The sequence below is a fragment of the Carassius carassius genome, chromosome 14 (genome assembly GCF_963082965.1).
Source record: "Carassius carassius chromosome 14, fCarCar2.1, whole genome shotgun sequence".
Lineage (NCBI taxonomy): Eukaryota > Metazoa > Chordata > Actinopteri > Cypriniformes > Cyprinidae > Carassius > Carassius carassius.
The window spans coordinates 23601107-23617741 of record NC_081768.1 but is presented as its reverse complement, the minus strand read 5'-3'; the positions used below and the strand labels follow the sequence as shown (position 1 = coordinate 23617741).

Below are 16635 nucleotides of genomic sequence, written 5' to 3'. Positions count from 1 at the left end.
CGCCTCTCCACGTCTCTACTGAACTACCAGAGCCTCTCCACATCTCTGCTGAACTACCAGAGCCTCTCCTCATCTCTGCGGAACTTCCAGAGCCTCGTCACATCTCAGCCGAACTCTCTGAGTGCTCGACCGATCCTGTTGTGGCTACGGACGCCACCCTTAACTTGTTCATGTTCTCTGTTTCAGACTTGCCTAACCAGACTTGCTCTCCTGTGTCATCAATCCCACTGTGGTGGTCTTCTGCGCCGCCCTGGTGGGTTTCTGTCTTGACCGCACGGTTGTGGTGGTCTTCTGCGCAGCCCTGGTGGGCTTCTGTCTCGACCACATGGCTCCAATTCCAACTTGCTCCACCCTGGATTCCTGCCCTGTCGGTTCGGCCCTGGGCCACTGAACTTTCTGTTCTCTCCTGGACTTGTGTTTTGTTCTTGTTTTGTTTTAGTTTTTTGTTTTCTCTCTGTTTCCCTCCATGGACCTGGCCCTCCGTCCCTCCCCCTGGTCCTCCGCCGGTCCACCTCCCTCCTGGTCTCGTTGTTGTTTTTTGCACTTCTTGTCTCTGTTTCCCTATATTACCTGGCCCTCCGTCCCTCCCCCTGGTCCTCCGCCGGTCCACCTCCCTCCTGGTCTCGTTTTTGTTTTTTGCACCTCTTGTCTCTGTTTCCCTATATTACCTGGCCCTCCGTCCCTCCCCCTGCACAGTAAATTTGTTAGAGTAAAATTTACTCAAATTGAAGAAAATTTTACTCTATGCCAGATAACATTTGGTCCCTCTCTGAAAAGAGTAAAAGTTACTCTTTTGATAGAGCAGTTTTTCCAGAGTTAATTATACTCAATTTAGTGATAATATTTTACTCTTTCCTACGATATTTAACTCTATTTAGTGTTTTTTTAAATCAACTCTCATGCTATTTTACTCACTTAAGAGCTACAAGAAATTGACTCTGCTACTTTTTAACTCTGTTCAGGGGAACTTCAAATTTACTCTGCCACATTTTACTTCCCCTCCAGAGTTGTTTATCATCAATTATGAGTAAACTATAAAGAATAACTAACTGAATAAAGAATAACTATTCATGGTTTACACTCAAAAAGTCTAGAAAATATAAATGAAAAACTTGCTTTTCAGTCTGAAAATAAAATCAACAACTGTATACTCATGTCTCAATTTTATTTTCAAGCACCTGTTTCAACAACATTACACTTACACTTAATTCATTTGTGATCCTAAAAAAAAATAATGAAAACAATACTAAAAAAATAATAAATAAATCTAGCACCTGTTTAGTTCACTTGTGATCATAAAATAAATAATGAAAAGAGTAATACTAAAATAATAGAAAATTGTGATAGTGGTAATGTAAAAGAAGAGATGAAGAATTACATGAAACAATATTGTACAATAAACAAATCAGAATCCAAACCATAAGACATAAGAATATCAAACAACTTGTGGTGCAAAATATCCCTAATCTCCAAAACAGAAGGTGCTTCTGTGGTATGTGCAACTTTGTAAGCATGGATATGATCAGCTAAACAAAACGTTTTTAGTGCAGTTGTAATCAAAAGGACCTGCTCATCTTTGATAACAATTTTCTGGATTACATGAAATACGGGCATTTCATTTTGAACTTGAACACAAACTGCTAACCCCAAACGATAAGTATTTCCACAACGCTTGACCCATTTCACATTTAGAACCTTAGTCCACATAGGTACATTAAGTTTCTCAGCAATCTCAGCACCAACTTCCATTTCATTCAAGGGAGCCATTTTCCCAGGCCCTAATTTCATGTCATTTGGATCAAATGTTTGCCAAATGTAAGCGGTTTGGCACTGGTGTTTTTTTGCTAATGTTTTCGTTATGTTTTTAAAGCTTTTCAACTGCTTTTTAAAAAAGTTATGCTTTGCTTCATAACGCATGCACCAACAATGTATCAGTGGTCCAATTTTCTGCATACAACTGGGGTAATGCACCATGAAATGATGCTTTGGTAACAAGTTCTTATCAGGAAACAAATGCTTAAACAAACTGTGGTGCTCTGCAATCAGGTGTTTCAAATAAATTGTGATACCAGTGGATATAACTGAAGAAAACACTATATTAACTATCTGAAGCAATAAAATAAACAAATACCAGTGTTGATCATTAGGACAGACAAGATCTCCAAACATAATGGGTAGATGACGCAGTAAACACCAGCTCTGGGTGGCATTTAAGCCCAAGTCATTGGAACCCTCTCTTAATGCTACACCAGGAGGTTTGTTGTTTTGTTCCAAGAAGCCATAGTTGAAACTCTGAATTCTTCTGTGTACTTCTGCTGATGTGGTGTAATTGTCAATCAGGTGCTGAAGGAGTAATTTCATTTCATATTGTCCAACGCCCTCTAAAATATCATGCATGATATCAACCGAAAAATTTGCAGTGGTGTGGAAATATTGCAACGAATTTAAAAGGCAAGACTTTTTTACTCCCATTACATAAGGTAGACTGGGATTGCTCTGCATACTCTGACAGTGTTCAGCATGAAGTTCTTTAGTTCGCACTGATATCTTTGGACTATCTTCACTGAACTCTGTCTGAAAGTCTTCTTTCTCTAGTAAGCAAAAGCGGCAGCAGTACCTAGCACTGAAAGATTCTACAAAACCAAATAAAGAATGGACTCCAAGGTTGTCACCGGTGACTTGGACAATGGTTCCATAAACTGTATGATCAAATAAAGGAATCTGAATTCCCTTGGTTTCCAGTGTTGAGATATCCTGAACAAGCGGCTCTAGTATTTTATCAAACCCGTATGTTTTTATATCTTGTGCATGAAATAAAGCGACTAAATGGATATTTAGTAAACTCGAATTGTATTTAGGGGAAATATTTCTAAGGGTAAAATAGATAGCTCCTAGTTTATGTATTCCCTTTTTTGATCCAAGGGGGTTTGAGCATTCGAATTCATCAAAAAAAAGCTGGATCTGAACAGCATGTCTTTGTTTTGAGAAGAGCGCATGATTCTTAAAGAATTCTCCATCTTGTATGTCATAAATAAAATTTGGTATTTGTTGTGAATCCCTCATCATCATATCTTTAATGTTAGGGTGCTTATAAATTGACTGTAATGTCTCAAGAATTGGTATATATACAAATTTATCCTTAACAATGGTTTGGACAAAAGTTCCAATTGTTCTGTTACGCCGTGTAGCAAATCTTGTTCCGAGAACATATTCAACAGGATCTATTTTTCCCCATTTATCCGAAAAGTACTGCATTCTCTTACTCTCAGTGTTTAATGCCACAAAAGGATTTTGCATTTTTTCAAAACACTGATCAATTTGAGACTCAACTAAACTTTTTATGGGCTCCTCTAAAGATAAGCTGTTTTTCACAGATTCTTGAGTTTGACTATAAACGTCTCCAATCACTTCTTCTAGAGCACTAACAACATAGTTAATAGTTGTCTCTGCAACACCAGCAACTTTAAGTTCAGCTACCACTGTTGCACAACTGTTTGCTATATTTGTTTTTAGGAGTACAGGCTCACAAGTTGAATTTTCGTTTGGTAAAACACCTACATCCCCTAGTGAAATGGAGTTGGCGTTGGATGAGCTTTCACCATACTCGAGGCGCGAACGGTCAATTGAACAACACTTGCTGAGATGCTTTCGTAATCCAGAAAAACTATGGTAAACATGTGAACAACCTCTTTGAGCACATTTTAACTTCAAACTTTTGCCTGGACAAAGGCCATGAACTAACTTAAAGTGCCTTATAAGGGCATTGGCACTAGCATGCCCCCTTTTACATATGAAACAAATCATCTGCTCACTGGAGCATTCTAGCTCTTAACTCAGCCACTCTGGGATTCACCTTGGTGGTTTCAACATCTATGTAATAGACAGTGGTTTGCAGAAAGCTATACACATTGGTAAGTTCCTGACAGTATGAGGTGCCAAAGACAAAGTGAGCTTTGAAAAGCTCATCAACACAGGCCAGTGAATTAGAGGCCTTACAGGGTAGAGCATGTTGGTCAATCACAATAAAACAAGACTGGACCATACTTCTCTTTGGCCCAACAACAAGTAGATACGGCTGGAGACTCTCTCCAATGGTATCCAAGTGCCCTTGGATACTGGTACCGGTCTGTGAAAGAAAGAAAACACATTAGTGCCAATGTGATTTAAAAGTTAAACTCAATATACACCATGAATAAAATATACAGTGATGTCTTCTACCAAAGTTTCATTACATACTTCCAACAGATTGTTACTAAGCAGGGCTCCAGACTAACTTTTCCACTGGTTGCATTGGTGCTACCAACTTTCTCAGTTGGTCGCACCAGCACATGATTTGGTCGCACCCATTTTTTTTTGCTACAACATAGGATTAATCAATGCATGCTGATGAATAGTTGTCTCAATCTTTTCATTTTTATATGACTTAATTCCTAAATTTCCTTAATTTCGAATGGACTATATGCACGGTTACTTTCTGGAACATTCCGTACCCACTTTACATCCACACAAAACCATCAATGGTTGACTTAATGTTGCATTTCTCTTTTAATGCCGTTATCACACTTAAACACAGTTTGAAAAATGGATTCAGGATGTACTCGTTCATTATATAAATTTGGTTGCAGTCTAGAACCCTGCTAAGTATGTACTAAGTAGAAAAGAATAGAACAAGAACAACAATTTGGAGGACCAAATAAGAACCTGTCTGAGAATTAAGCAAGTTCAAGGTCACACAGTAACACAACAATATGAACTAGTGTCATTTGATCTGCTTCATCAGTAGCTTCACCTTGATGAATTTGACAAGACAATCACATGCTTTTCTCGCTGAGATCTTTCCCGGTCTTTTGCGACCTTGACTTGAGGGTGGTAAAAGGTGAACCAGCATCAGAATGGAAGACATGTCACTGTCCCAACCTGGAGACAAGGAAAACAAAATAAACACATTTGTTTTAAGTTTTTAGGTAGAAGGGGTTGAGCATACCCTCCTACTCAGTTGAACTAGTTTAACTTAGATTTAACTTCACTTGGATGATGTGCCGGTATAAATACATTAACCACTCTAGTACTTTAGTTTATACTGCACACAGAATCAGTATTAACAGCACATTAATGGCCAAGTCTTGATGACTACAAATGTGTGGATGAATTAAGGTGAAACCTCTACATATATTGAAATGAGGTCATAGAGTTAAACTTTATCTACTACATATCAACCATACTTTTGTTATTCAGAGACCCAAATTCTGTAAATCTGCAACTCCTGTACTAGGCCTTTGAGAAAAGATCAGGGTAGAAATGTTAGAGAAACAGGTGATTTTCATTCTGACAGGTTACCCCATGCAAGTCTGTGTTGCATATGAATCAAGCATGTCTAATGGGTAAAGTTGTGACCACACTTTAAACTCTATAGATCTGAATAAAGCTATGCTTGTCATTAACGCATAACTTCCTATTAAATAATTTAAGTTATAGCACAATATAGTTACCTTCTTCACCTTCAGTGGCTTCAGCATTTTGGATGAGGTCTTGGAGCTCACTAGTCTGTGTGAGGCCACGGCACTGTGCAATAACCTTTGGTTTTATGTTGGTAGACCACTTCTCCAACAACTTTGCAGAGGTCGCATCACCAAATAGAAGTCCAAAATCTTGATCAATCTGTACAAAATGCCAAAGATAATTAAAGTAGGAACCACAGTAGAAACTTGCTTTTTTTACCTAATGAGTCTGGGTTACTGCAGAAAAACAATAGCACTTAATTTCATATGTGTATGTTTTCATGTTTAAAAATTTGAAGTCTCACATACCAAGCCTGGTATATCCAAGAATCGCGGGAAAATAGAAAGAATATCAGATGACTCTTTAGGGTCGTGCAGCATCTTCTGGCGATAGGCCAGTGTTAACCTCATCTTTTCCTTTACCACTTCCTCATCAGCTGTATGCTTCATCAGGGCAATTGCTTCCTGACACTGACGTTCATCTTTCAACCAGCTGTCTTCTTTGAAGGGATCCCTGTCAGTAGTTGGCCCACCTGAAAGTGTTTAAGACAATATGAAAACCAAATATTTAGTTCCTTTTCTTTCAAAAGCATGCACAACACATTTATACCAAAACTAGATACATGACAGGAAAAAACATAGAAAACATACATGTACAGTATCCCAGATGAACTTTTAAATTTGCCCAACATGGATGATTGTGCAAAACATATTTGCATTTAAAAAGAACAGCAATTATATTTTGAAGAGATACTATGTAACACTTGACCTCATTTACATTATGACTTAATTACAGACCAATCTGGAACAAAAGAATACTAGAATACTTTTAAAAAATTATAAAAATAAGCAAGTTTTACGTTCAATAAAAAAAAAAAAGTTTATCAAGCCTTCCAGCCAAGCTAATAAGAGCACTAACTAAGCATCAAATATCGCACCTGTTTGTGGTTGCCGTTGGCGTTTCATCCGTCCCTCTGATGCTTCTTTCTGCAGAGTCTTTATTCTCCATGCCAGATATCCACTTCCATCTTCTGCATTGTAATAGTGCTCCTATGACCAGAACAATACACAGACCTAGTAGTTATACATTACACAGCTAAGAAAATAAATACCATATAAATTATAATGTAGATAATCTTTACTCTGCAATAAACAGAGTATATCCTCTTCCTGTAAATCAAAAAGATTGAGAGGCAACAGCTACTTACATAACCAAGCTTGCTCCTGGGGTCAGCCAAGTATGGGAATAGGGAGATGATTCCCTTTGCATATTCTTCCTTCAAACGTCGGGAAGGGCTTGTTCTTTACACGCACAAATTAATTACAACCCATAACATCATAAACATCAATTTACAAATAAATGTATGAACAACCTACCCATGTTCATTTGTCAACTGGGCAACCAATATTTTCACCAAGTCACGTCTTCTGCCATCTGACAGACTTTTAGTGCGCGTGTATTCATTTATGACCTTCTCGCCTCCAGGGCTGCTCTTTAGGATATCTTCAATCATCTGGAGGGGGGAATTATGTAATATTGAGCAGAGATGAGAAATTATTAACAACTGACAAGTGTAGTTCCAAATATATTTACTATTTAAGTAATTCTATATACGTAGATGTATTTCAGAGGCAAGATTGGTGATCCTTACTTGACCAAGATGACGTTCCTCAGCTCGATTTTTTTCAGGAGGACTTCTAATCAACATTGCTGTGTCATCAGACTCTGACGTGCCCTCAGTATCTCCTAAATATGAGCTTAAGCTTAAAGAATCTGCAATATAAACCATATCAATGGTCTGAAGATCTGTTCATACTACTTTTGATTGCATGCTATAACAGCTATTGAGAATTAGTCGAATAGATTAGACTATGCAAATTGGTAAATATTGCTGAGAATAAACAAAACTTACCATCAATGCTTGCTGTGCCTGGGATGAAAATTTCCAGGACACCAATGTCTGGTCGTGTCAGCAGATATTCAAAAGCTTCCTCATCAACCTCTGTCTTTGAGTCATCAAAGACTTTTACATCCATTGTAGGAAGATCAAATTTCTTGGCAACTGAAGGAAGACAAACCATTGGGAAATTGACAAAGGCCAACAATGCCAAAGGAACTAAAACAGTTATTTTTATACCCCATAAGATAAAATCATACTTATTACATTACTATTAAAAAAATATTTTCAGAGGAAAAAGTATTAATGATATAAACAATGTTAAAGTTTGTTATATCTCACCACATTCCAAAAACGTCTGAAATGTAAAAGGTGTTGGAGAAAAAATATATTTCTTGCTATCTTTGAACTTCACTCTGACAACGTTGTTGGTTTGCATTCTGGAGGGACCAAAGACACAAAGTTACACAAGGCGTTGACACTCACTGTCAGATGAAAAAAGGAAAAAAAGAAAAAAATTGGTAACACTTTACTAAGCTTATTTTATAGGCCCATTTTCTTTCTTTTTTTTTACAGGCCGAGTAAAAATTTGAATCACTGGCCCGACTGGATTTTCCAGCTAAAAAATCCTTAGCGTTGAGCCCTAGATTATGTATAATATAAGGTAATGAAAAGCATGATAGCTCCCTAATGTTGGCTGAAGTCATTGTTAGCTGTTGAGGTTTTTGTAAGATTTTGGATAGTAATGACGCAAGTGTTACTACATCTTTCTAAAGGAACTACTAATTATTTGGATCAGTATTCTAAAGTGAAGATCTTGGTAACCTACTAGTAATGACTAAAGTGTTACCAAATCAATCGGAAGGAATTACTATTCCAAATCTTCCAAAAATCTAAAAAGCCTACAATGACTATGACTTTAGCCATTACTCGGGAGTTATCATGCTTTTAACTTTAGAATACTGTTCCAAATAATTAGTAGTTCCTTCTGAAGGATTTGGTAATACTTGAGTCATTATTAGTGGGTGACTACCATTACCATATTTTATACGTTATGCATTATTCACGTTAATTATGAACCTGCAGTGTTCTTAGTAGTCCTCTGGGAGGTATGATTTTTATTTTATTTTACTGATAAACTAATTGTGAACTACCACATTCAGAGCGATATTACTTACTAATTCATAAATCAGAGTTTCTTGTTAGTTAATAGTTGTTACTACGTGTTAACAATGCATTAATCATTTGTTCCATTGAAGTTATTCATTAATGATGGAACTTCCATCATTTATGAATAACTAACTTACACATGATGTGTAACAGTTAGGCTATGCGAATAACTAAATGATTAACGCATTGTTAACACTCTAGTAACCACCATGGAACATTATTCTAACGTGTTACCAAATGCACTACACAACATAAATTAACTTTTTTCACTAATGTGTTTTTAATTTGTAATAACAGTTTAATAGTTATGTTAAGGCACGGTGCTCAATGCTCATCCAAATCCACATCAAAATGGCCTCCATCGATCCTAACGTTAACTTAACTCATTACAGAGTCAAGTACATGTGGTGCACAACTCGAGCGCGCTCGTCACATTTGATATGAAGCTAACTTCACTGGTGTTAACGTTCATGTAATATATATGTTAGCTAACGTTATTTGCTTTGGTTACAAAAATAAGATAATTTATCATTTAAGATAATAAGATAACTTTCAAGATTTATCCTAACTTATTTCTATCTTGAGGCCAGTTTAAAATGTGATCATTTTAGGCTATGTGTTCGCCTTCCCAGTAAACTAACGTAGGCTAAACATTTTGGTGCACCACAGCATCCAACAAGTGATTAACGTTAGTGATTCTCCCTCGTTAGCTAGCTAAACAAGTCTTGTCGAGCACTAACGTTCACGTTAAACTTCACATCAAGTTAACATTAGAAAGCGATCTCTGTAATGTTTAAAAAAACGCGGCAAAATGATCTGAGCTCAAAATAGAGGCTATTATTATGAAAATGAGTAATATAACTTTGAAATTCTACTTACTTTTACATCCAGCAGAAGCACAAATTCTTCCAAATCCACATGCATGCGATCGCGATCGCCGTATCCAACGTAATGGCGGATAAACGAAACTTTCGGAGGAGAAGATTTTGGGGAGGAGTCACAGTTACTCTTTAATTTTGCTCCCACTCTATGGACACATTTTACTCTGTTCACTCAAAATAGACCAAAAACAACTATTTTTGAGGAAAAAAAAAATGACTCTGGAAAAATTACTCTGCCAGTTTTCCTGTGTGATCCTCCGCCGGTCCACCTCCATCCTGATCTCTATGTTTCTTGGTTTGTTCTTGTGTTCCGGTGGAGCATTTGGTAGCTGCTCCGTGGAGGAGGGGGTAATGTCACGGTGTCTGTTCTGTGTTTCCCTGGGTGTCCACTAGTTGTCTCACTTCCCCATAGGCACCTCACCGCAGGCACTACAATTCCCACAAAGCCTTGTCCCTTCATCACAGTAATTGCACTCCTTTTAACTGCACTCAGGTGTCTTCACTTCATAGTCATTACACTGCCTATATTAACCGGTCTGTTTCTGTTTGTTTTAATGGAGTCCTTACTTTCCGTCACCCATTTCCCTCGCGTTCCTAGTTTCTAGTTCCTGTTCCTATCCCTGTTTGTTTGTTTTGGATTGATTTTTGGTTTTGACCCCTTGTTGGATTCTGATTTTGGATTACCCATTAAAACTCACACTGCTTTTGGATCTCTCGTCTCCTGTCTTCCTGTGTTCCCGAACGTTACAGTTTTCTAGTTTCCAGCATGCTTTGCATCAGAAAACAAGGAAAATAAATGTAGAAATTAAGTGTTATTTTGTTTGTTTTTATACAAGATTAACATAGAGGGACATAAGTTAGTACTTAAATGTTGTGTTATATTAGAATTTACAAAGGTTTCTGTTATGTTGGTTACCGCTGTGGTGAATAGAGCCATAGGCGCTTTTATCCAAAGTGACTTACAGGCTACACATTGTTTTTACCAGTATGTGTGTTCCCTGGGAATTGAACCCAAGACCTTTTGCATTTTAGTTAATGTTTATTTTAATTTAAGTAACAGCTATGTAAACATATGTTTCCTAAATATCTACAAACATATTATTTTCTTTTTTGGCTTCAGAAGGGTCAAAAACGTACATACATCCCCTTGTTTCTCTATCAGTCTGCAGTTTGGATTCAAATGTTTCAGTATTTGATTCGTTAGGGTTGCCAGGTCTGTAAAACAATCATTCCCATTCTATTCAAAACTATCCCAATCATGTTTTACCCAAACCATAGAGCCCTCCACATATCAAATACCAATTTATATATAAACCTATTTTGAATGTGATTAGTCGTTTATATATAATAACTATAAAAAAGAAAATGATTTATTCTGAAGCAATATACTTATCATTTTTTTCTATCAGCTGCATGTTTTTTTTATGTTTAATCCAAGGGCATTTTTCCCCCTTTATAGATGGCATTTTCCTCATTAATACTTCATCTTTGATTTCATATGCATTTAATTTATAAATTAAATTATAATAATGGGATTTATTTTTTTAATATACAAACAAAAAACAATAGTGGAAATTATACTTTTTAACTAAATTAAAACGCCAGTAGGTGCAAGTACTGAGCGTTTAAAGAGTGAATCACTGAGTTGTTCATTCAAGCGATTCGTTCAAACGGCTGATTCATTGATGTTTATTCATGGGCTAATGAATCTTTGACTCAACCGATTCGTTTCGAAAGACGGAATCATTCAGCAATGAATCGGATGGTTGCTGTGAGATTCGCTGTGGTTCTGCCTAAAATGTAAGTGAACTTATATTATTGCACTTGCTTATTGAACTGTTTATTTAACTATTAAACAGTCGTAATGGTGAAAACATTTTGTGATGTTGCCTTACTAACATTTTATTTATTGGTTTTAATGTCGAGGCCCTGAGTAAATTTAAAAAATTTAAACCCCTGATTATATATATTTAAATTATGCATGAACGTTCCCAAACACGGTGACAGTGCCATCTCTGTGTGAGATATGTGATTGTTGTCATATTTCTATAAAAATCTAAAATACATATTTGTACTAAAGTTAAAATGGATGATTAATACATCTCTCGTATGGAATCAAATAGCAAGCACTTTGAGTGTCTTGATCATCATATTTATTTCCATATAAAAGAAACAGAACTGAGATTATATCATGTCTATTAGCAACACAGCACGTGAGGGTGAATAACGCGATATCTGCCTTTGATCTCATTGGTATCTTTTCCACTTGGAGAGACCCGTCTTGACAGCGTTTATTTCACTCCAACAACCCCCTCCTCAAACAAGTGCATCTCAAACCAAAGCCATATAGAGCTCTGTCTCAAACAAGCCTAATAAAATACACATCACATCGGAACTCCTTCATTCTAATCAGTTATGCAAATTGCGTTCCATTTCCATGACGTCACACAGCAGCCGCGATCGCTGAATCTTTCTGAGGATTCATATGCTAGTAGGAGTATCATATGTGTACAGTCGCAAATTTTCTGAGTGAATTTGCAATACAGAGAGTTAGTTTAGCTTCAGTCAAACAACCACAGTGCACAAATTTGATACATTTTCACCGGACAGTATGTCTTCAAGATTATCGTCAGTGTCTGAGGAGAGTGTAGAGAGTCAGTTGCGCCTCACTCAGAGCGTCATGGAGGCTCCTCCTGTGGAGAAGAGCTCAACAGGTGAGATTACAAATATGTTCGAAACTGTTCAACTCTGACTTAAACACATCTCACAAATTCAGGAAAGCAATAGATGGGTTATAGTGGGGCTTGGAGTTATTTTTGTAGTTTTTCTCGAGCTTTGAAGAGCATAGTAGGCTATTTGATGTTTGCTAGACACCAGTGGTCAACTTGTGATTTGTACAATTAAAAAATTCACGAAATATAAAAACTGAAATAAAAAATTAAGAAATATTCATGAAATAATGTACACCTATCTTTTTGACAAATATAAATAATTCCATTAAGTTCCATTAACACAAAGAGTTAATGTTTGTGTTTCTTTTCTTCAGTAATTGTAGTGCTTCAACCTATTTCAGTTAGTTGCCAAGGCAATTAAAAATGTTTTAGTTTTATTTAATGATGACAACCTTGGGTCATATTTGCCACTAATAGTATTTTCTATTTATTTTTCTTAGTTTCAGAAAAGCATACCAGCAAGAGGAAGAAGAACATAATTTTGTCTTTCTTCAAGAAAGTACGTAAGGCTGTGAAGCTTCCCATCTGCTCCAAGAACACAGTGGACTGTCTACCACAGCTGGACCCACAGTTTGACAACTCTACACCTAGCCTGGAAGGGTGGAGCGATGGCGCTTTATCCAGTTCGGATGGCTGCCCAGAGCAGTCCAGCTTTACTCTTCCAGGTGAAGTGCTTGTTGAGCCAGTAAGGGCTTCAGCTTGCCTGAACCTAAAGACAGCATCCAGATTAGATGACTCTACACCTAACGTCATCTCAGAGGACAGTACAGAGAGACTGAAATTGGAGGCTTCAGGTGAGAATAAAATTGCATTACAAACAGGGGACATCCATGTATCTATAACAGTAAAATGTCAGAGATCTCTAATAGCTAATATTCAATTTGTTGATCTTAGTTACAAAAAAGGGCACAGAAGAACGTAGGGAGAGGAGAGGAATCCACTCTTTCTTCAAGAGCGTGTGGAAGGCTATGAAAAAGCCTTTCTGCTGCCAGAATAAAGTGGAGCCTTTTGTGTCTCCACCAGAACTGGATGATCCTGAGCTGTCACCTGTCCCAGAGCCTTCAGACTGTGTCCCAACTAATGGTAAATCTGTGATCATTATAACAAGATAAATGTAATTGAAGTAATAAACTTTTTCCAAATAAGTTTATTAAATATGCTTAAACTTAACTGAAGTTAATTTGCAGTTAGCTGGCATCTACTGTTGGACTCTCAAACATGTTTGTGCCTTATTTATTTTTTCTATATTAATATTGTTTATTTTCACAAGGCACCAATTGTATTAAGACTGTGCCTTTAAAAGAATTAACCATCTACCAGTTAGCCTAGTTTATGATTTTATTTCATTTTGAAATTTTTTTATGCACATTATTTTGTAAGTTATTAAAAATCTTGAAGAAGAAAAAAGAATAACTCGTCATACTGCTTTAAGGATTTTATGCAACTTCAAATGATCTAGCAAGTTTTTACGATGTACAATACATTATACAATATGTAATAAGTTCTTGTGTATGTGTTTTTTGTTTTGTTTTTTCTTCAGAATCCATTAGCACTCGCTATATAGTACAAAAGATTATTGGAGAAGGAGGCTACGGCAGGGTGTATGAGGGAATCCGTATTTCCGATGGCAAAAAGGTAGAAGAACATTTTGCCGAATCTGAATTTTTTTTTAATTTTAATTTAAGATTTTAATCTTAAATACTCAATTCTTCATGGTTAGGTTAAGGTTAGGTGTTCAATATGCTCAACTGTGTTTTTTATCTTTTGCAGGTTGCCATCAAACGAATTCAAAAGACTTTACGGGATCATTATCTTCAAACTGTAAGCTGGCAAAACATATTATGTATTTAGTTGTTAAGTGCTGATTACTGTAGTTAATTCACTTGTACGTAACATTAAGCATGAATTCAACTTTGACTCTGTTTATTAAATCTACAAAGGTCCAAGCAATGTAAAGTACAGTACATCTAAAAATTTTTACCTAACTAACCTTATGTTGCATCTTTTCTGTAGACTCTGCATCCCAAACCTCTCATTACCGAAGTTGCACTGATGCTAACGATGAGGCAAGGACCAATAAGCCCCTACGTCATCCAACTATATGAGTGGTTTGAGCACCCTCAAGTATTTACTCTCGTGATGGAGAATCCGGATCCCTGCGAGAGTTTGTTGGACTTCATCAACAAGAATCCTAACATGAATGAGAAGACAGCACGCCTCATTATGTGTCAGGCGGTGCAAGCAGTACAGCACTGCATTGAGTGCGGTGTTTTTCATAACGATATTCATCCAGAGAATATCCTGTTGAGAAAACACACTTTGGAGATCAAGTTGATAGACTTTGGCTGTGGTCATCTACTTAGTAGTAATGGCTATGATCGCAGTCAATATAGAGGTGAGCTGGCATTTTGTGTAACAGAGTGTGGAAACCAGTTTTTAGTGACTTACTACTGATCATATGATTCTTCTGAGAATTGCTCAATGCTGATCATGTCTTGCTTACAGGAATACAGGCTTACTTCCCACCTGAGCTCTTCACCTGTGGCAGATTCTACGCCGTCTCTACAAACGTCTGGGCTCTAGGAGTGTTATTGTATGAGATGGTGAACACATGTTCTCCATTTTGCAATATAACGGAAATCACGCAAGCCAAAATTAAGTTTGAAAACCCAGATTTATCCAAAGGTGAGAGAGTAGCACTGACAACACACACATACAGCTTCTGCACAGAATTAACAAACATTGGTAGAGATTGTCCTGTCTAAAACACAGACTTTAATATTTACCAACTGATGTTAGAATTATGTGTTCAGAGATATGTTTCTAATAATTGTAAATTCCCTTAACCTTAAATGAACCACGTTCAGAAGCTGTTTTGTGCATGCTAACATTAGTGTCACATGGTCACGACTAACCAGCTCTCTCCTGAAAACAGAATGCCGTGATCTGATTGTCCAGTGTCTAAACCGTGATCCAACTGAACGGCTGACCTTCGAGCAGATCTTGCAGCATGACTGGTGTAAAACAGTGGATCTAGAAGAGTCAGAGGATTGAAACAGCATTGGTTTCAGAGATGAGCCAGTGTAACAGACAGAGTAGGAAACTACATCTGTGCTGTCACCTTCAATTCTGAATCATATATGATGTAGATTTAAAATATGATCAGTGAAGTGAGTTCACTTTAACAATCTTTTTACACTGTAATATATGACGACTAGAAAAAAGACCTAAGTGAAGACAGTCAGTGTGAAGAATCCTCTGGTTTTCTCTTTCCTAGGGTTGGACACACACCTTCCAGTAAAAAAGCACTATGAATTCACATGCTGAAGGAAATTGGAAACTCAAGCCCTCATGTGAGCCCAGAACTAAAGAATCAGAGAGCTTGGAGCACCCCTGAATTCAGAGCCGGTCCACATCCTTACAGTCCCATCTGAATCTGAGCATCGATAGTTTTAGTCATCAGAGCCATAAGTGCTTTGTTAAAAGCATAGTTTTAGCTTTGTTTTAAAAGCACTTGTTTGGCTTTCTATTAAAAGCGTAGTTTTGGCTTTGTTTTAAAAGCACAGTTTAGCTTTGTTTTAAAAGTGTAGTTTTGCTGTTTTAAAAGGAATATATTATTAGGAAGCAATAAAAAAGGGCTTTATAAAAAATTATATTTAATAAAAATGATAAAAATAGTATCTAGTACTAATATTACTTGATGGATTTTTTAATACACTTATATGGACCATTTATACACACGTGTGCATATAAATACATAAATTAATAATAAAGTAGCATATACTGATTTATATCTAGTGGGAGCATGTTAGGTGCCCGTTGGTCCTCCAGAGTTGAGTCAGGTTCCCGTAGACCCTCCAGAGTCGGGCCAGGTCACCGTTGACCCTCCAGAGTCGGGCCAGGTCACCGTTGACCCTCCAGAGTCGGGCCAGGACACCTTTGACACTCCAGAGTCGTGTCAGGACACCGTTGACACTCCAGAGTCGGGTCAGGTCACCGTTGACACTTCAGAGTCGGGTCAGGTCACAGTTGACACTCCACAGAGTCGGGTCAGTTCACCATTGGCACTCATGAGTTAAGCACTACCACAGTTAGACCTCAGGAGTCAAGTCAAGTCACCGGTGTTCTTCATGGGCAAGGTCAAGTCACCAGTGTTCTTCATGGGCAAGGTCAAGTCACCATTGATCTTCATGAGCAGAGTCAGATCACCAATGATCTTAATGAGCAGAGTCAAGTCACCAATGATCTTCATGAGCAGACTCAAGTCACCAATAATCTTCATGAGCAGACTCAAGTCACCATTGATCTTCCTGAATCCAGTCTAAACACCACGGAACTACCAGAGTCTCTCCTGAACTACCAGTGCCTCTCCACGTCTCTGCTGAACTACCAGCGCCTCTCCACGTCTCTACTGAACTACCAGAGCCTCTCCACATCTCTGCTGAACTACCAGAGC

At 37.4% G+C, this 16635-nt stretch overlaps 1 protein-coding gene across 1 annotated transcript; it reads left to right on the top strand.

The window, feature by feature from the left end:
- The first annotated feature begins 14198 nt into the window (after positions 1 to 14198).
- On the top strand, positions 14199 to 15482 carry LOC132156612 (serine/threonine-protein kinase pim-3-like). Its single transcript, XM_059565557.1, has 3 exons — positions 14199 to 14574; positions 14685 to 14864; positions 15115 to 15482. Exons 1-3 carry the CDS (start codon positions 14232 to 14234, stop codon positions 15231 to 15233), a joined length of 642 nt encoding a protein of 213 aa, XP_059421540.1. The 5' UTR covers positions 14199 to 14231; the 3' UTR covers positions 15234 to 15482.
- The last annotated feature ends 1153 nt before the right edge of the window (positions 15483 to 16635 follow it).